Genomic DNA, 21,127 nt, shown 5'->3' on the forward strand with positions numbered 1-21,127 from the left:
TCTAGGCCCACTGCCTATTTTCGTCTTCTAGTTGCTTCGATTCCTCTCTTTTATTTTTTTCTCTATGATTTTTTACTATATGGTTTAAATAAATTTTACTGATTCGTGATGTTTCTTTCCTTTGTGGGTAAAATACTCAGCCTGTAGAGTGTCTTGCTTCGTAAATATTGTATGCTAGTATACAGTAAAGTTAGGTCTTTTGATTTTAACTATCAAAACTAATTAAAAATTAATTCTTTACAATATATCAATGAATTAACATAAAAATGTTTCATGTCTTATTATACATTAAAACACATAAAAGTCGGCTGTAGAGAGAGCTAAATCTTTAAAAACGAAAATAAAAGTTTATGCAATACAGCAAATTTATCTTCATCACATTTACAAATATGATATAAAATAAGATTATTCAAACTTATTTTTAAAAGTATGTATCTTTAATGTGTATAGTTTTCATTCTTTTTATTTTAATTAAATAAAAGTTATTCTATTATATTGGAAATAAGTCACTTTGTGAAAACACTATATTTAAAATTTAAAGATTTCTATCTTTGTCATTGGTTAATACTAAATCCTCATAGTTTTTATGTTAATTCAAAGATATATCCTACAGGGAGTATATATCCTACATCTTTCACTTTTAATGAATAATTATAAATGTAAAATCAAAAGAGCTATTATTTTACTATCATTATCTTTTTATCATATTACGAAGAAAAATGCTTCGAATTTTACCCAAAAAGAAAAGACAGTTCACGATTCAGTAAAATTAAATTCCATAGTAAAAACTTTAGAATCCTAATAAAAATCGATGTGGGCTATTAATCTCATTTTTAGCTCTGCAGTTCGATTCTACAGGTGTCAAAGTATATTTTTGATATACCTTTCAAAAATAGGTTAAAACCAGTTTAATCTACTGAAGGGGTTATTGTGTTTTATCATCATTAGGGATGAATATGGATTTACAGTCCATTGTCTTATCCCTTAAGAACCCAAATTAAAGAATCTGGCCTAGTTATTTCTAGACAAAACTTAGAATTCTTGGTCACATATCTTAAGGGATAAGACTACGGAAATACAATTGATATACATTACAATATACATCCCCAAGGATAAATAAAATAAATCCTGTACATTGAAATCTCTGGTGGAGAAGTTTGGACACTGCTGATTTGATTTGTTCCAACCAATCACGAATTAATAATAGGGATCAACTGCAGTTCACGGTAAAATATTCCAGGTAATGAATATTTCCAAAAATCTATGAATTTAAAAGGCTGCTAGCTGCCAAACGGCTGAACGTACAGATCATGTCCGCACACCGTTTTAAGCGACAGAAGAAGGCCTACAAATAATCTTGAATAGCCATAAATCAATAATGCGCAATTATCTCGCAGTGCAGAGAAATGCGCGAAGAAGACATATTTTGCGCGTTTTTCTCAGTTAAACTTTCCTTGGATCTTGGCTATTCCAGAATATTTGTAGGGCTTCTTATGCCGCTTAAATATTCGTTACCAGGAATAATTATCTTCAACTGCAGTTGATCTAATAATAGTATCCAACGCTTTTAGGACAACAAATGAAAAAAACCCGATTTTTTAGAGTTTGGGATCAAATGTCTGCTTTTTTTTATACTCCCACCCTGATCAGAAACAGACAAAAAGACATTCTTCTATTACTTAGTCATATATGCTTTTTATTACTTCACAGAACAACTAAGTAATTTTAAAAGTCGTCTTACAACATTTATATTTTTAATGTAAAGTAATTCAGGAATAAGGTATACCCAAAAAGCGAAATAAATATAAAATAGTATTTGGTGGTCAGATGAAAAGGTCGACAATTTTATTTAGTGTTGACCCCAAACGAAAGCTAAAAACATGCATTGGTTTCTTGATTAAAAAGTGAATTTCTCGGCTGCTAATCAATTAACAATCATGGCTGATTTTTTTTAGGTAAGATTCTCTGAACAAATGAACTTCCAGTATCTAATTTTCTTGGTCTGTCAGTGTTGCTTAGAGGGACATTAGAGGAAATATGTATATAGGAAAAATTTGATTAGCGGTTGATTTTCATGTGATGGTTCCGTTAACCAATTAGCAACTAATCTTTAACTCACTTGGTGCGTCTGTCTGTCTGTAATGCCCTAGTTGTTTTTAAAAGAACGCTGGTTTTTTGTTTATTATTTTATTGCCTAATTCACATATTTTGTAAAAGTTACAGCATCTTTGTCTCTATGTGTACCGCAGGATTACGATAACCCCTGCTGAACCAATTTCGTTCTCTTTAACAGAATAGGCCCTTGAAAATTTTCTATCCATTTTGTGGGACGGTACTACTACCCTACCACGAAAAATTGCTCCGATAAAATAACTCCCCCCCCCCAAAAAAAAAATACCTTTTCAAATAGAAATCAAAAGTGGTAGGTCTTATATTCCCCCCCCCTTTCTTTTTTAAGTGCCCCTAGAGGCCTCTATAGGCGTACCCGCTAGTATGACATAAGCCATGAAGTCAAAATAAACCATTGCACCAGTACATCAACAGAATGTCAACAGATTTGACAGGAAACGTTCATACTAGAGATGACAAAATTTTTAGATTTAAATGACAGGCATTGGCTATCAGAGATCTTAAGGGATGAGACAATGAATGATATTAACGAACAGGGTTTTAAAAGTTTGGATATCAGTGCAGTATAAATAACTTTCAGTCGTATATCTCTATTCCCCGATGACTATTCTTTCTCTTTATAATACATCAACAACTACCTTGATCCCCCTGTTAACCTTTTTAGTCTGCTAGCAAATTACTTTCTGCTCTGTTCTTGTAGCGACGTGGCTAAGTTAATATTCCCGACTCTGGTGGTTGATTTTCAAAGACCAAATTAAAAGTCTGTACAAGGGTCCTCGGGTTAGGAACTTGCAGTTAATTAACCTCTTCCCCCTCTAGTGTTTAACTCTAATCATCTCTCTACTTTGGTTACTGCAAGGCTACTCTCCAAAATAATTATACTTGTTGATAGCTGTAATTTTTAGAGGCTAAGCCCCTTCCTCCTAAGGTGCCTTTTCTTAAGGGTTGGGGGGCAGTCTACCCTCCACTTTCAATTTAAGTTTTAAATGAAAAAGTAACTTAAAAGGATGGTTATTTTTCTAGGGGCAATTTATCTTGGGAGGGTGGAGATACCATCCTTTAAAGTATTTATAAACCTTCCTTGGAACTATAAGAGATTGGCGAGATCCCAAGCTAAAAATAATATAAAATGACTAACACACTGTTTGATAACAATTTATATTTCATGTAGAGAAATGAATATTTTCATCTAAGGATGATTTGAAGCATATAGTAATTTACAGTCATTAGCGACCATCTTATATAATGCTTTGATATATCAGATTAATGATAAAAATATCTAATACACTGTCAACAAATAACCTAATATATTGTGCAGAACTACGGGAATTGGTTGGTCGTCATCCGTACTACAATTTTTTACGCGGCAAAATTTATGACAACAACAATGCAGCTTGGGGCAAATTGCGCACGCATTATTTGTCATTAATCGGCCGCCATTTTGAATTTTTGTTTTTAGGGTTAACAGAAATAATATTTAAAATTTGTTCACACTAGTTATGGCTCATTTTTCTGCAGTTTTTTTAATGTAAAGAAGGGAGACATCTGAATTTTATTTTTGATTGTTTTTTTACATTTTAAGAAATTGGAGAATACATAGAAAAATTATAAGGTGGGGGAAAAGAATTGTTTTACAAAAAAGTTACATCATAGAAAATTGTAAAATCAAAACATAAAAATTTGGATTAATTAATTCTAGTTTTTAAATACATGTGTACGGGGCAGCTGAAGAATGATGTAGTTGTATATGTATTATTATAATTTGACTATAACATATTAACCCTAATTGTTTGTTTACAATTCATTAAGGCACAAAGGAAAGTTATGAGCGTGGCTGCCTTAAAACAAATTATTCCATGCGAATTTTATAACATTTATGTCTTTATTTAGTTAAAGAAAATAATGATTTTTTTCAGTCCTTTTTTTTTGTTTAATTGCAGCCACGCCAAAATTTGGAGGCAAATTATGGGAAGAAAACATTTACTAACAAAAAAAAACTTTTTTATGCCTATCTACATTAATTGTATAACATAAAACTTTCAAATGCACATATACTTATAATTCCTTCTAGACATTCATCTTTAAAAACAGATGAATTCTGAAAAAGCATGGAAATTGGATTTAGTTTAGATTTAGTTTTATTAAGAAAGGCTTTTTAAAACTCTTTGTATGTGTGGGGTTGTTGGAGCCAGGAGCCTAGGAGGAGGGTGAGCAAAGTTAAAACATATGTGAGATAAAATGATGCCAAGCTAAGAATAAACTCAGAAAATTTAGGGGACACCCTGTAACTTTTATTTAGCAATAGCTAATTATATCCTGTACTGATCCTTTAACATATTTTTTACATAAAATAAGACATTTTAAAAATTAATTTGAAATGAAGTTACAGGGTGGTCCTGATCAAAAAGTCAATGATAAAATGTGTTGACTAGAGAGTGCTAGAAAAAGGAATTAAAAGATTTTAGATCACAATTCTAAAAAATACATGTTTACAGGCCAATCAAAAATAGTAACAGAAATATTGATCACAATATTAATAATAAAAAAAATTGTTGTATTTGACAATTAGAAAGGCATTTTTATACTTTTATATTTATATAATGTGCAGCAGAAAAGAGTTATTTTACAATTGATTCTATACAATTAAAATAAGATAAAAATTGAAAAAGGATATTTTGAAAAAATAACAACAACATGATGACAATTTTTACAAACTGCCATTTTGGATTTTGAGGTTGTTTTAAAAAGTAATTATAATAATATTGGGCAATCAAAAAAAATGTTAATGATTAATGTTTTGGTCTTACAGTTATCACATAAAAGTTTTGGGTCTGTTTGTTGGTTGGTTGGTTAGATCATACAGTGGCGGTACAAGATTAAGAGAGAAAGAGAGAAAATATTCAGAGGTTTTGGATCATACTGTATGTACAGTTGTTATTAGCCATCATTTATAACTTTTGCCATTTTATATTTTAGTATTACAGCTTTAAATTATTTTTCTATACAATAACATGGAGTTTTCATATAACAAAGGTGTGGAGTGGAGATAAAGTACACTTGAATACAGAGTTGAAAATAAAATTCAAAATGATTAAAAATTAAATGCAACTTTTAAGCACTCGCAGGAAATGGGAAAATAGGATAATTAAGCAACTAAAGTACTAAAAATGCACCGCTAAATTATATTGTAAGCAAACATACTGAATAAGAGATTTCGTCAGTTTAAAAACTGGTCTTGGACTAATAGTAAAAAAAATTAGCAGTTCATTTTCAGTATTTTAGCGCTTGATAATCCCAGTTTCCCATTTCTTTGAGTGCTTAAAAGTATCTTATTCTTAATAATCACTTTTATAAAATGGCAAATGTTATTAAAGCTTTTACTATTTAAAGAGAAGAAAATCCTAGGAAAATTTGCGGGTTTTTTTTCATTAATAAAAATTGAACACAGTCAAATGCTTTGATTAAGTCTTACTGTCTTAAATTATTGATCCCTATAATATGCATCATTTGATAATATGTTACAAGAAATAAATAAAATGAATAGATATGAAAAATCTTGTTTTGATTTCAAAATGGATATTATTTACTTTAACACACTGTACAATTACTTTTCTGGAAAAATTTGCAAAAAAAATTTAAGCATTATATAGATAACCCGATGAATATAAAAATATATATTTGGGTGATTTTATTCTCTTTTTTTTATAATCTTTGTACCTTTTTTGGTTATTAAAAAATATGGGTAAAATAAGCAACCCTTTGAAAAAAATCATAAAAATTAATTTAGATTTGATAAAAATAATGAATAAATAATTGAAAATTTCTACCTAAAATGCAAAATATCTGTACATATGTAGTTCAAACTCTACCCTGACATTTTTTCTCTTCATTTTTATAAAGGTTTTTAATATAATCTAATCTTTCTATATTTAACTAATTTAACTATGAATTTATGATTGTGCAGTTTTAAACTCTTAAAAATAATAAAGATAATCAACAAGAAATAATAATCACAGAAAATAAGTCTTTATTTATTTTTTAACAATAACTTTATACTTGATAAAAGATAATTTTTTATTATCTTTTTTCTCTACAGATCTTTATCTTGTTTTTTTTAAATTCTAAACAGTTTTGTATATTATATGTAATTTTTAACATCACTTTTCTGTAGATATGCATGGGGTGTGTGTCTGTGTGGGTGTGTGGCGAGTTCTGTGGTGTATGTGACGAGTGTTTTCAGTTATATTTTTCATTTTAGTTAATAGTGATTTTCTCTCTATTTCATTAATTCTATATTTTATTATTCTTTTGATAATTAAATTGTCTTTTGGTCAGATTAACAACTGATAAATCTTGATAAACTCAAAAATAACTCAGAAAATTATTTATATAATAATAATAATCAATATATTTATTAATATATAATTATTTTTTTGATAAAAGATAGATTCTTAATCGAAGAGCACATATTCTGGTTTGAGATAGAATTAGGGGGAGAAATTTTCTGATAAAAAGATTTGTAATTTTTTCTTCTTTTATCAACGAATGTTTTTTTCTTTATATTCTGTTTATTTATATTTATATATACTATCCAGCTGCAATGGAACTATTGTGTTATCTGTACATAGCTGTATTCCGACTATATCTAGTTCCACCTGTACTGCTGTGATGACCCGGATAGCCGCCGCCGCCGCTTTGATGGTTTATCGTGGCCCCCGCGCTGGCGGACCGTACCCGGCTGCCGCCAAGGCCGTCGTGGTGAGAGTGGTGGTACATGCCGTGGAAGTCGGCCAGGTCCGAGTTGATCGGGGAGAAGTCGGTGACACGGCCGCCCCCGGCTTTTCTTGAGCTTAATCATAATCTAATTAATATAACATTGTGTCAGATTAAACTAGAGGGTTCTATAGGGTAGTAGCAGAGATGGGCTTTTGAAAGATGAATGCCGCGTTTTTTCGACATTTTTTAGACAATGATTGATTGAACGAAGACGATAGAATTTCAACAGATTATACAACTTAAGAATTCAAAATTTTAAAATTATTATTTTAGCCCTTTGTAAAGATGCATTAATTAATATGCAGCAAAAATGAATTGAAGATAATTTGTTTTTCTTCTACAAAGGCCGTATAAACAAAAGCGAAATAATTAAATAAATAGTTGTATACTCTGTTTAAGTTTCGCGAATTAAAAAAACGCGGCATTCATCTTTCAAAAACCCATCTCAGGGGATGTGATCCAGCCAATTAAATCCATTTAAAATTGCCGAAGATTTTATATTTGTTGACATACAGTTGGAGTAAAACTTGTTTTTTACATGTAACTATATGGAAGTGGGAAAAGTTTGGGAGAAATAAGGGAAGAGGGTTATGGGGAAATTTTCACAAGAATTTTTGTCTGAATCACATTCCCGAGTCACTGGGTAGTAGGAACAAGGTTTACAACTTCTTTGGACAATTGACAGGGATAAGATAATGGTCCTAACAGTATTCTTGGACTTTGGTTACTAGAACCAATGCAACTTTTCTTATTTTGGCTAATATTCAAGTCTTTGGGTAACATTGCATAATGCCTCAAATTGGTTGCTCTCTGAGTAGACACAGCTTACTGTAAATAATCCCTGAGAATTGCCAGAAAGAAATCATTTCTTACGTGATTAAGATTTTATAAAAAGAAAATTTAATGAAAATTTATTTGTTGTAATCCCTTTTTTTGTCATGTTCGTTGTCAATTAAAAAAGGAAAAAAACACAATTCAACATTTAATTTGCGTTTCTGTGGACAATGTGTTCAAAAGATATGATTGAAAAAGTGGATCAACTGCAGTTCATGGTAAAATATTCCTGGTAACGAATATTTCTAAAAAATATGAATTTTAAAGGCTGCTAGCTGCTAAACGGCTGAACGTACAGATCATGCCCGCACATCGTTTTAGGCGGCATAAGAAGGCCTAGAAATAATCTGGAATAGTCAAGATTCATTGATGCACAGGGATAGTTCCACTGAAGAAAAAATGCGTAAAATAGGTCTTTTTCGCGCATTTCTCTGCACTGCGAGATAATTGTGCATTATTGATTTATGGCTATTCCAGATTATTTGTAGGCCTTCATATGTCGCTTAACACTTAAAACGCTAGCAGTCTTTAAAATTCATAGATTTTTGGAAATATTCGTTACCAGGAATATTTTACCAGGAACTGCAGTTGATCCGAAAAAGTTGTAAAATCTGTTCCAGGTTGGGGTTAAACAGGATAATGTACTTAAAGTCTGCAATTGTTATGGAGGAAAGGACAATGGAATTTTTTTTTCTATAATTGCTGAATTTACGTAATCCAAAGGAAAGGTTTTTTTAATCGGACTACAATTTTACAATAATCATATTTTTTACTTTTTAATGTAGCTGGACAAAGTGTTATAAAAAATAAGCCTTGTGGTACATAAAATTGAGGGATTATCCATCTCTTTTTAGGGGTCTGCTTTCACACTTCTCATCTCCCTAATTTTTATGACGTCACATGGCTCATTTTTGAGGCACATTGTCCAGCTACTTTTTAACAGATACAATATTTTCTTTGAAATTCATTAGATTTGCAAATTAAATTCGTTTATCCATTTTAACTTCTTTATATTTACAGGATTTAACTAGAAGCTTTTTTAGTGCATAAATATGACATCATACAATATAAATGATCAATGATAGGCCAATAAAAAGACTAAATTAACAATGGCAGACCAGTATACATTTTAATTGACCAATGTTTTGCCAGTATAACGACATTTCTTATATGCACTATGAAAAGCTTTATTTAACTACAAAAGAATGTTTACTGCTTACCTATCATAAACAGGGGCTGTGTATCTGTCCATGTTAAAACTGGTTCCAGTGCCGCCAGCTGTTGTTGTACCAAGAATGTCGTCGTCCATCAGGTGATGGCGGGAATACGGTCGGTGACTGTCAGTTGCGTAAACGCGGGAGTTTGCTGTGCCACCTTCACAAAAAAATTGTAGTAATATTTCTAATTACTAAAACTTTAAAAACACATAAACTTTCAAACAATTAGAATTGAGAAGGCTTGAATAAAGCGAAATATATTGTATATAAGTGTGTCCTTACTGTGTAGTTAGCTCTAGCCGCGCGTTTTTTGATATTTCTAATTAGATTTTTAACATAGATATGGGACTGTAAATTACAATGGTACCCAAAGTTTTATTTCTACGTTATCTTACTCATTGGCTCAAAAACTTTGGATACTTTTATTATATTTTCATTCCTAATTAATAATGTTCAAAAGTTAAACCAATAATTTTGTCAACCTATTTTTAGATTATTCCCCTGGGTCCCTCTTCTTTTTCTGTGGCAACTATTTTGTCTTCTAACCCTTATCTATAATAAGTATTAAAATGTCAATTTTTGGTCCAGACGAGGGAAACCGCCGAAAGTTTTATTGTCTCTAACCTGTCCCGTAGCTGGATAAGTAGGTAGGGTTGTTGCGTAGTATCTCATCAACAGATCTGAGCACACCTGTCCCATCTCTGCCAGGGCTGGCGTTTGGCGAGTAACCGGCAATATTTAACCTGAAATTAATATATATTTGACGTTGGGACTAAAAACATAATCAGTGGCGTGCGCTAGGGAGGTGCGCTAGGGGGGTGCGCTAGGGGGGGAGCGCTAGGGGGGGAGCGCTAGGGTGGTGCTAGGGGGGTGCAAAGGGATGTGAACACCAAAATAATTTGAAATTGGTTAAAGCTTGACCTCCCTACTCATTTTAACGCCCTTATGGTTTTACACCCCACTTCCTACATAAGACATGATGGACAAAATACCTAGTGGGACAAAAGATATTTTAGGTAAGGTTAGGTTATATTAGGCGCAAGTTAACATCGCAGGGTTAAGCCATATTGTATTCCGATCATATAAAATTAGGTCTTTTTGTTTGTTTTAGTTAAAATCTCTCTAACTACTTAAATTAGGAAAGTTTAAAACAGGTCAATCTTTTTTTGATTTTATTCTTGGAATGTATTTAGGATATTTTTTGCACTCTTCCTTCACCCTCTTCGAATACATAGCCGCTAAATACTAGAGGCGCAGCCACTAATAATATAAAAACGAATATCGAGAAATAAATTGTAAGGTGACGAACCTGCTACCGTCGCCGAGATTCATTTCTGCCGTCTCTCTGAGCTTGGCAAGTCTGATGAGCTCCTCGTGTAGCCGCGCATTCTCCTCAATCTGCCGCAGTTGGTTATGATGTAATATAAGTTCCGGCAAATATATTATTTGAATTTTCAGGGATCTTAAGGGATAAGACTATGGGCGTTAATTTGATGTAATTCCCCAATGATGGCTATGCTTTCGAGATGATTGACCCTCCATTCCCCAAAGAATAAGAAATCTCGGTTAGCAAGATTTTCTGTGACAGACAGACAGCATTTAACATTTTTGTGATATCAGCAAGGCATTTGACACCTATGTCAACAGTAGAATTTATAAATTTAGTTTAAAACAAACTCGCTAGGAGGCCACTATTTGAGAAATAATGAGTAGATCCTTAAACAGTATATTTGACCATTCCGGCCAAATTATTGGTTAGAAAGTGTGCACAGTTTTTTGGCAGCCCCCTAGGGTAAAACATCTATTATTAGATCATCATTCCTGATTGCGTCGTCTTGATATCTCCATCTTGATCCGGTTCTTCTTCTCATCCTTGAAGAACTGATGCTCCCCCTCCTCGTCATCGCTGGGGAGGGGAGAGGGGTGCCAGGACCGAGGACCCATCTTCCCGCTAACAGAAGAGTGCGGTCTACAATTAGAATGCAAGTTTAGGTGCAAAGTGAATGTCGAGCATTAAAAAGCCCCACCTTCTTTATTTCTTATTATTATTTAATTATTTTCTTTATCAAACAACCGCGGAGGGCTCTAACCTCACAGAGCTACCCAGTACCTAAAATAACCTAACCTAACCAGAATTAAATTAACGTGAAACTACCATCTCTTACATTTAATTTTTCTTAAATAAGGGGGTGAGGTGGGCGTTCTATGCTCAACAAGGCATTTTAAGGGAAAATTTATAACAAAATTAGTAATTCCTAATTGTTACAAGAATGGATATAAAATACGTGGATATTGTGACAGGGTTATTTTTTTCGTCAATTTAGGTTGCTAATATGGTCCTCAGATAATGGTCAATACGCCCCTCCAACCCAACGGGAGGAGATTGGGTGATGTCATAAGGGGGGGGGGGGGTGACAAGTTATTAGCCAGCAGGGAGAAAGTGAAACATTTCAACAGAGTATTTAAGAATCTTTGACAATATCCACATATTCTATATCAATTGTTACAAGACTTTAGTGACAAAATTTGCTAGCTATATATCAGCAATTTTGCGGCCAAGCCTTGTAAAAAAATCGTTCTATAAGCAGCATTTGAACTTTGTTAAATATGTACAAATAACCAGCGGATGATGCTGCTATACAAACATCTTTTCTGTAAATTGTACTAGTACCCAAAGTTTTATTCTTAATAGTTGAACCCAAACTTTGGGTACTGTTAATAAATTTTCATTTGTTGGTTGAAAACTATAGTATCCAAACTTTTTACCCATCTTACAGGGAAGACTGCCGAGCCCTGACATATTTTATACCTCTTCATTTGATAAGTTTGATTCATATCATGATAACTGTTGGAGAAACCATCCATCCCCCCACCAAGGCTGGATCTTCGTTGATTTAATCTTAATAGATAATTTTAAAATTTTAGAAAATGCGAGTAAGAGGAAGGAGACATTGGACTGAAAATTACCAGGGAGACTGTTTATTGCACTAGTCCCTAAAGTTTTATAATAACGTTTTCTTATTCGTTCGGAACTTTTATTGAATTTTGATTGGTTGGCTAATTAAGTTAAGTGTCCAAACGTTTTAACCACTGAAAGAAGTTTATCTAGCGAAACGCTGTGTATCATTATTTGGATGTACATCAAATTATCGGCCGTTGTCTTATCCCTTTGGATCCCTGATAAATTACGCTGGTATCCAAATACATACAATTTTATATAGACAGTACGCACATTAAAATTTAAAAACCGAAGAAAATCGGCTAAGATAAGCGAAATTTCAAACTGACTATTCAAACTTTTTGGGGACTATTATTATAGAGGTTCTTGAGGCAAAAATGACCAGAAAGAATTTTTTAAAAGTTTCATTGGCGGAAAAGGTAGTTGACAACATGCGGATGAGTTGTACCTGGAATATCTATCATCAGTATATCCTGAGCCTGTATAACCGGTTAGTGGATTGTCTCGACCCTAAAACAGGCAGGTTTGTTACGTTTGTATTATTGCAATGTTTTCATAATACTATCCCTTATTTTCAATTATCTATATTACAAAGTAGAACGATGTCTGTCTGTCCGTCCGTCTGTCCCTTAAGATTTCGGTTACCACTGAACCGATTGGATTCTACTCTTCAGGGAATATTTCTACTGGTCCTGTGGTGGTTTTAGGCTATTTTCTTGGGGGGATGGGACACCCCCCCCCAAAAAAAAAACACTCTAAATTAAAAAAAAATATGTTTGAAATTAGTGGTTGCAGCTTCAATTTTTATTTTATTTACCTCTTGGGGCAAAGTCCTTAGAGGCTAAGGGCGAAGCCGCTAGTTTCATAAAAAGGAGAGGGGTGCTTTCTAGTCACTTTGACGGAAAGCGCCAATATATTAGGTTGATAAACTCTTTTTTTAAATTAATATTTTTTAAAGAAAAATTTCAATCGCAAATTAAAATTCTGTTTATGTCTCTTGAGCTTTGTTTCCCCCTCCCTACATCTTAGAGTGAAAAAAGTGGGAATAGTTTTTTCCCCTATGTCTAACCCCTGTGGAAGCCCTTTAAGGAAACCGCTTATGAAGGGAGAGGTAGGTTTCGGGTAAAATCCGTAAAGGTTATGTGTTAAAAGTTAAAAAATAGTAGTAGAACGATAAAAATTTATGTTAACTGAAAAAAAATTGTCTATAGTTCTTTTCAATAAGAAATACACATATTTAGTGAATATTATCGTTCTACTTCTATTTTTAAGCATTAAAACACACACCTTTACGGATTCTACCAGAAACCTACTTCTCCCTTTGTAACGAATATTATTACCTCCATAAGGTAAGACTGTGAGTGATCCTGTCCTCCGTAATCATACGAGTCCAGGTGACCGCCAGACAAGCTGGAGTACGGCCGCGACGCGCCCAGCCCCGCAAATTCGTTGTCTCCGCTGCCGCCCAACATGCCGTCCGTCAGCGACGTTGTGATCCGGCCGTCGGAATAGTTGCGGCGGTGGCCAGCACCCCGCCGCCGCGTGTGGCGGGACAGCTGCGCGTCCAGCACAGGATTCAACTTGTGCTTCATCTCAGCTCTGCAATAGATAGATAAATATATACATTTTTATCATAAGTAGTAATTTTGTTTATTATAATTGGGTTGGATTTCTATTTTACTACCCATTAAGATCAGTGGTACGAATTGAAGTTTTTATTGACCATCTAGTGTAATAAACTAAAGAGAAAGGGGACAATGGGCTGTTTATTACACTAGTCCCCAAAGTATTATAGTAACGTTTTCTTATTCGTTGGATTAACAACTGTAGAGGCTTTGGTGAATTTTGATTGGTTAGCTAATTAAGTTGAGTTTTCAAACGTTTCAACCACTAATTAAAATATACAGAAATAGTAATATATAGGGATGTACATCAATTTATCGGCCATTGTCTTATCCCTATATTTCACTGGTAATAAACCTATTGTAGATTGATAGACAAATAATCAAGGATAGATAGATAGATTAGATATTTATAAGTATATTAAGGATGACAACATCCATAAAAGCGAAGCACTGAAACGGTAGGACAAACGGACATTAACACTTGTATAGTGTCTGAACTGAATAATCAGAATATAAAAGTATAAGAGTCGAAGGAAAATTGTAAGTAAATTTGTTGAAAAACTGCTTGATACAGGATAATGTTTATGGACATACTTACATTTTTAGGACTTGATTATAGAGTTGCTTCGCTTATAATATTGTACTTTGTTGTCCCAGAAATCAATATACCAAAAATCAGATCAAAAAGATGATTATAGAGTTGCTACGCTTTTTAAATCGTACCTCACCAGTGCAGGAATCATCATGCAAAGTTTGAAATCGTTATGACAATTCTAACATGCCTAAATTAACGAATAAAAGCAATATATCTCGGACGGACTGACGTACGGACGGACCTACCCTAATTATAGAAAAGCTTCGCTTAAAAAAATAAAAACAAAATGTAAAGGAAAAGTTTGTATCGACCATCTAAAGCTAACTTCACCCGTAATGACCTTTCCTATGCCTTGATAAGTTTAACGTTCCAACAAAAATGGTATCCAAAGTTTTATAGCCAAATTTTCCTGTTTGTTTCCGTTAAAACTTTGGGTTCTTTTTTAAATTTTGATTCGTTGTTCCCAAACTAGGCAAGTAAAAATTTTTCAACCAATAATTTGAATCTATTTTGTTTGTCATCATTGGGGATGTATATAAATTAATTTTCAATTGAGAAATAATTTGTCTCTGGTCAATCAGCTGTTAAATTCATGTCTCTACGCAGCGCGACTACGCTAGCGACACTATGCGGCGGAAATATTTCAATTTTTTTTTCGAATTTATTGTGATTTCTCTTGGGAGGGTGGTGGTACCCTCCCCCAAAATAGTTATAAACCTTCCCAGGACCTATGAGAAGCTACCCTGTTAAGGAGAACCCGATCGGTTCAGTGGTTAGCGAGATCCTTTGGTACAAACACACAGACAAACATCCTGTTACTTTAGTACAAGGATTTTTGCTAAAATTAAACATTTAACAAGATTGTAGGAACATGATCGCAACAACTTTTATCTGCTTCGCCAAAGTTTATATTACTTGGCTATTTTTATTAATAGGTGTACAGCAGGGGGCTTAAGGGATAAGACATTGCACGATAAATTAATGTACAATACATCCCCAATGATGACAAACTTAATTATTTATTATGTAGGTAGAAATTATTGGTTGAAACGTTTTGATACTTAAAGTTTTAACCAATCCAGATTTGATAAAAGTACCCAAAGTTTTTAATCCAACAAATAAGAGGACACTTTGGACACCAGTGTAATTTACAGTCCAATGTAATCTCCTTCCCTGAGTGCAAAGGGTATCATTGTTTTGTATGGAAATATTAAGTACTAGCGGCTACGCCTTTAGAGGCCTCTCGGGGCACTTGAGAAGGGGGTGAGTCGAATTTGATAACCCAATTTCTTATTTTAGATTCTAAAAGAAAAAGTAAAAAGAAATATTTTTGGGGGTGGAAATTTTTTTTGAGGGCGGGTTGCCCCTCCGGCCCCCATTATTTTTAATTTTATTCAAAAAATATTTTTTTGGGGGGGTATTTTTCAGTTTTGGGGTGTACCATCCCCCAAGAAAATAGTTATAAACCTTCCCAGGACCTATGAGAAACTACCCTGTTAAGGAGAACCCGATCGGTTCAGCGGTTAGCGAGATCCTTCGGTACACACAGATACACAAACAGACAAACATCATGTTACTTTAGTATAAGGATATTCTATGGAAACAAAATTCAAAAGTAGCAAAGCACAAAAATACAAAATATCAATAGAAGTTTCTTTGAAAATTTCAGAATCTTATTTCTTATGAAACACAGTTGAGTTTTAGAGAAAATGTTTAAGAAGCCTAAGAAATTAGAATATTCACAAAAAATAAGCTTTTTTAGATCTATGAATTTACTCTCATGGCATTACTGACAGACAAACGGACAAAAAAATGTCTAGAATGCATTGGCGGATTTTATGTCTGTGAATGAACATCTTGGGGGGTAAATCTATTGTCCTACCTTAATCTAGACCTTTCATAGTGGTTATTGTGTTTGATTGAACATCTAGAGGGATAAATCTATTGTCATACCTTAATCTAGGACCTTTCATAGTGGTTATTGTGTTTGATTGACCATCTAGAGGGATAAATCTATTGTCATACCTTAATCTAGACCTTTCGTAGTGGTTATTGTGTTTGATTGACCATCTAGAGGGATAAATCTATTGTTCTACCTTAATCTAGACCTTTCATAGTGGTTATTGTTGATTGACCATCTAGAGTGATAAATCTATTGTCATACCTTAATCTAGGACCTTTCATAGTGGTTATTGTGTCTGATTGACCATCTAGGGGGTCCTATCTTAATCTTCATAGTGGTTATTATATCTGATTGAACATCTAGAGGAATAAATCTATTTTCCTACCTTTTCCTAAGACCTTTAATAGTTGTTATTGTTGATTGACCATCTAGCATAATAAATCTATTGTTCTACCTTAATCTAGGACCTTTGATAGTGGTTATTGTATCTGATTGAACACCTAGAGCGATAAATCTATTGTCCTACCTTTCCCTAAGACCTTTAATAGTTGTAAATTGTTGATTGATCATCTAGAGGGATAAATCTATTGTTCTACCTTAATCTATGACCTTTCATAGGGGTTATTGTGTTTGATTGAACATCTAGAGCGATAAATCTATTTTCCTACCTTTTCCTAGAACCTTTAATAGTTCACAGTGCAAATGAAGGTGCTTTGACTTTTGTGTCAGAACCTAAATTGGGACATAGTGCATTTCATTACCCTAGGTTAGGTAACTTCATTTCACTTTTCAATTAAATCTAAAATGCAGCAGTTTTTCAGAAAATTAAATTTGAAAATTTCAAGTTCAATTTTCACCCACTAGGAGTTACCGCATAATCATGACAAGAATAGCAAAGATTATTTATTTAAAATTTTGAACAACTTTGCTTTTATTAAGTTCTTCATAAAACCACTCCTGAAGTGAGTTAATTTATGGCCATTTTTATCAATTGCTTTGCTAAGGTCACGGAAATTCAGCCTTAAATTAATCATTTATAGAGAGGTTTTATGACTGACTTTATAAAAGCAACGTTGTTCAAATGAAATGCACTATGTCCCAATTTAGGTTCTGACACTAAAGTCAAAGCACCTTTGAAGGCATTGTGAGTTGTTAATGTTGATTGACCATCTAGCATAATAAATCTATTGTTCTACCTTAACCTAGACCTTTCATAGTAGTTATTGTATCTGATTGAACATCTAGAGGAATAAATCTTTTGTTCTAACTTAATCTTCACAGTAGTTATTGTATCTGATTGAACATCTAGAGCGATAAATATATTTTCCTACCTTTCCCTAAGACCTTTAATAGTTGTTAATGTTGATTGACCATCTAGTATAATAAATCTATTGTCGTTATTGTGTTTGATTGAACATCTAGATCGATACATATATTTTCCTACCTTTCCCTAAGACCTTTTATAGTTGTTATTGTTGATTGACCATTTAGGATAATAAATCTATTGTTCTCCCTTAATCTAGGATCTTTTATAGTGTTCATTGTGTTTGATTGACCATCTAGAGGGATAAATCTATTGTCATACCTTAATCTAGGACCTTTCAAAGTGGTTATTGTATTTGATAGAACATCTAGAGCGATAAATCTATTTTCTTACCTTTCCCTAAGACCTTTTATAGTTGTTATTGTTGATTGACCATTTAGGATAATAAATCTATTGTTCTCCCTTAATCTAGGATCTTTTATAGTGTTCATTGTGTTTGATTGAACATCTAGAGCGATAAATCTATTTTCCTACCTTTTCTTAAGACCTTTAATAGTTGTTATTGTTGATTGACCATCTAGCATAATAAATCTATTGTCATACATTAATCTAGGACCTTTCATAGTGGTTATTGTGTCTGATTGAACATCTAGAGCGATAAATCTATTTTCCTACCTTTTCCTAGAACCTTTAATAGTTGTTAATGTTGCATAATAAATCTATTGTTCTACCTTAATCTAGGACCTTTCATAGTGGTTACTGTGTTTGATTGACCATCTAGGGGGATTAATTACCTGTGCTATCTTAATCTTCATAGTGGTTATTGTATCTGATTGTACATCTTGGGGGATAAATCTATTGTCCTACCTTAATCTAGGACCTTTCATAGTAGTTATTGTGTTTGATTGACCATCTAGGGGGATTAATTACCTGTGCTATCTTAATCTTCATAGTGGTTATTGTATCTGATTGTACATCTTGGGGGATAAATCTATTGTCCTACCTTAATCTAGGACCTTTCATAGTAGTTATTGTGTTTGATTGACCATCTAGGGGGATTAATTACCTGTCCTATCTTAATCTTCATAGTGGTTATTGTATCTGATTGTACATCTTGGGGGATAAATCTATTGTCCTACCTTAATCTAGGACCTTTCATAGTGGTTACTGTGTTTGATTGACCATCTAGGGGGATTAATTACCTGTGCTATCTTAATCTTCATAGTGGTTATTGTATCTGATTGTACATCTTGGGGGATAAATCTATTGTCCTACCTTAATCTAGGACCTTTCATAGTAGTTATTGTGTTTGATTGACCATCTAGGGGGATTAATTACCTGTCCTATCTTAATCTTCATAGTGGTTATTGTATCTGATTGTACATCTGGAGCGATAAATCTATTTTTTTACCTTTCCCTAAGACCTTTAATAGTTGTTATTGTTGATTGACCATCTAGCATAATAAATCTATTGTCCTACCTTACCCTTGGACCTTTCATAGTGGCTATTGTGTTTGATTGAACATCTAGAGCGATAAATCTATTTTCCTACCTTTCCCTAAGACCTTTTACAGTGGTTATTATTGATTGACCATCTAGAGGGATAAATCTATTGTTCTACCTTAATCTAGGACCTTTCATAGTGGTTATTATGTTTGATTGACCATCTAGCATAATAAAACTATTGTCCTACCTTAATCTAGGATCTTTCATGGTGGCGTAGCGCTGCATCTCAGCCCTTATCCGTTCCGACTGTACACCGAACAGCTTCTTCTCGGCGTTGAGACGGGCTATCTCGCCGACGGAAGGACCGCTGTTGGAACCGGTATATTTGTCGCTCTCCAATGACTGTCGTATTGACTGAAAAAATTAACATAATTTTTTATCCTGAAACATAAAGTAGGTTTTTGTTCGTGCTAAAGATTTCGCAAAATATATGTCTGAATTAAAGCTTTATAACTCTTTTATGGTGGTTTTAGGCCTTCATTAGATTACGAATACGAAACCTCCCCAAAAAAGCAGAGCCCAATAAGTCAAGTAATTTCTGAAGATCTTGTAGTTTTGATAAGATAGCCGTACTATCAAATCCAACTTTAGAGAAAGTTTGTATATGTTCTGGAATAGCTTTATGCTATTTGATTTTGAGAAATAGTATTGCGATTGTTTTAGGCTATTTTTCTTCCCTTCTCAACCATTTTGATTACATAGCGCTGTCGTTAGTAAGAATATTTATTTTTCGCATCCTATTATAAACAGATTTCCGCGGATTTAAAATATGCAATCATAAGATTAAGTTATGTTAGCCCAAAGATTCCGGAGGCACGGTCTAACAAAACTGGTTTTATGATTTTATTTACACAATAATGTACAGTGTACATTTTTATATTCGTAGAAAACTGGATTTAATATTAGACTATACATGATTTTTATTATGGCTGAGAACCGGTTCTCATCCAGCGGATATCAATCGGTTTCGAAGCCATACTGGAAAAAAATCTTACCGAAACTGGATCGCCGCCGCGGATAAGATGTCTCAGGTCCGGCGGCAGAATGTTCTCCAGTATCCGCTTCTCGTGCTCCTTGGCCGCGGTGTTCGGCCCATGGGAACTGATTATGCTGCTCGCTGAAACAAAAATAATAAAATTGTTATTTTCCCGCAATTTTAGGACAAATAATTTTATTTCATAAAAATGGACCTGAACCGTACTTAAAACCCACGTATCGTATGGCAGCGAAAATCATCTTATAAAACCATACGATAAATTTGAATATTTCAATATGGTTTCAATTAAAATGTCAATTTCCCTACAAATGACAAAGAACCATTTAAAATTTCATTATCCCCTCAATCCTTTAAAATCCCTAATTTACCCCCTCAAAAAAGCTTGGATGTCCTTGCCTAGAAATTCATTTGATACCAAATCTAATTAGGAGGGGTTTTTGTGATTCAATACTTAGTTGGAGGGATATTACAATGATTATTTAGGTGTATTGCTATCTACAAAGACTTTTTAAATTAAAAAAACAAACATAAAAGCTTTAAAATAAAAATACATTTATAAACATTATAATCATATTAAGATAAAACACTAGAGGGGGAAGTGGTTCTCTCTCCCGATCGCAGTGTCCTTGTGCCGACTCTCAATTGAGTCATTTAAAATCAACCAATGGTGTTCGGTCTATTAACACAGCTAGGTAGCAGAAAACAATTTGCTAGCAAACGAAAATGGTCATCGAAAAAGGGAGGGAGGTAGTTATCATCTGTATATACTACTATACTATAGATTGATAAAACAATATAGAATAAATAAATTTTTTACATATTAAGGATATATATATATATATATACAGTCACAAGAATGGATATAGAATACGTGGATATTGCGACATGGTAATTTCTGTCAACAGGCAAGGTTGCTAATATAGTCCTCAGATATTGGTCGATATGTTTCTTCATGGTGAGGGGAGGGGAGAATGTGGAGAATCCATTTGGGAGGAACATTTTATCAGGGTATGTGAAAATATCTCACAATATCCACGTATTTTATATCAAATGTCACAAGGAAATAAATAAATAGGTATTTAACTAAAGGGGTACTAGGACAAAAGTATTTTTGGGGTGAAGTTTAAATTAAAAAGCTTTATTTTGTTAATAGCCAACATAGTTTAGTTAGATTCTTGTAACGATGTGGTAAAATCAGATTAGAAAGTCATTACATTAATTTATCTAATTAATCAAATTTAAAGATGATAATTCTTAAGGCGATTAGGCAGTTGCGATTTTGATGATTTACATGACTAGTTTATCGCAAGTCTGACGGACA

At 33.3% G+C, this 21,127-nt stretch overlaps 1 protein-coding gene across 4 annotated transcripts in view; it reads right to left on the reverse strand.

The window, feature by feature from the left end:
- Positions 1–3,274: 3,274 nt before the first annotated feature.
- Positions 3,275–21,127, reverse strand: part of LOC145306500 (uncharacterized) — a 228,822-nt gene continuing 210,969 nt past the window's right edge. For all 4 annotated transcript variants that reach the window (XM_080148635.1, XM_080148634.1, XM_080148631.1 and 1 more), the window contains 10 exons: positions 19,805–19,926; positions 18,997–19,163; positions 13,257–13,515; positions 12,365–12,426; positions 11,767–11,856; positions 10,779–10,926; positions 10,267–10,355; positions 9,582–9,700; positions 8,961–9,114; positions 3,275–6,979 (listed from right to left, as the gene is read on the reverse strand). In XM_080148635.1, coding sequence (XP_080004761.1) covers positions 6,745–6,979; positions 8,961–9,114; positions 9,582–9,700; positions 10,267–10,355; positions 10,779–10,926; positions 11,767–11,856; positions 12,365–12,426; positions 13,257–13,515; positions 18,997–19,163; positions 19,805–19,926 — 1,445 coding nt within the window. In that variant the 3' untranslated portion in view covers positions 3,275–6,744. The remainder of the gene's footprint in view (positions 6,980–8,960; positions 9,115–9,581; positions 9,701–10,266; positions 10,356–10,778; positions 10,927–11,766; positions 11,857–12,364; positions 12,427–13,256; positions 13,516–18,996; positions 19,164–19,804; positions 19,927–21,127) is intronic.

This window comes from Acartia tonsa, chromosome 14 (genome assembly GCF_053477335.1).
Source record: "Acartia tonsa isolate MP-2025a chromosome 14, ASM5347733v1, whole genome shotgun sequence".
NCBI classification, from domain to species: domain Eukaryota; kingdom Metazoa; phylum Arthropoda; class Copepoda; order Calanoida; family Acartiidae; genus Acartia; species Acartia tonsa.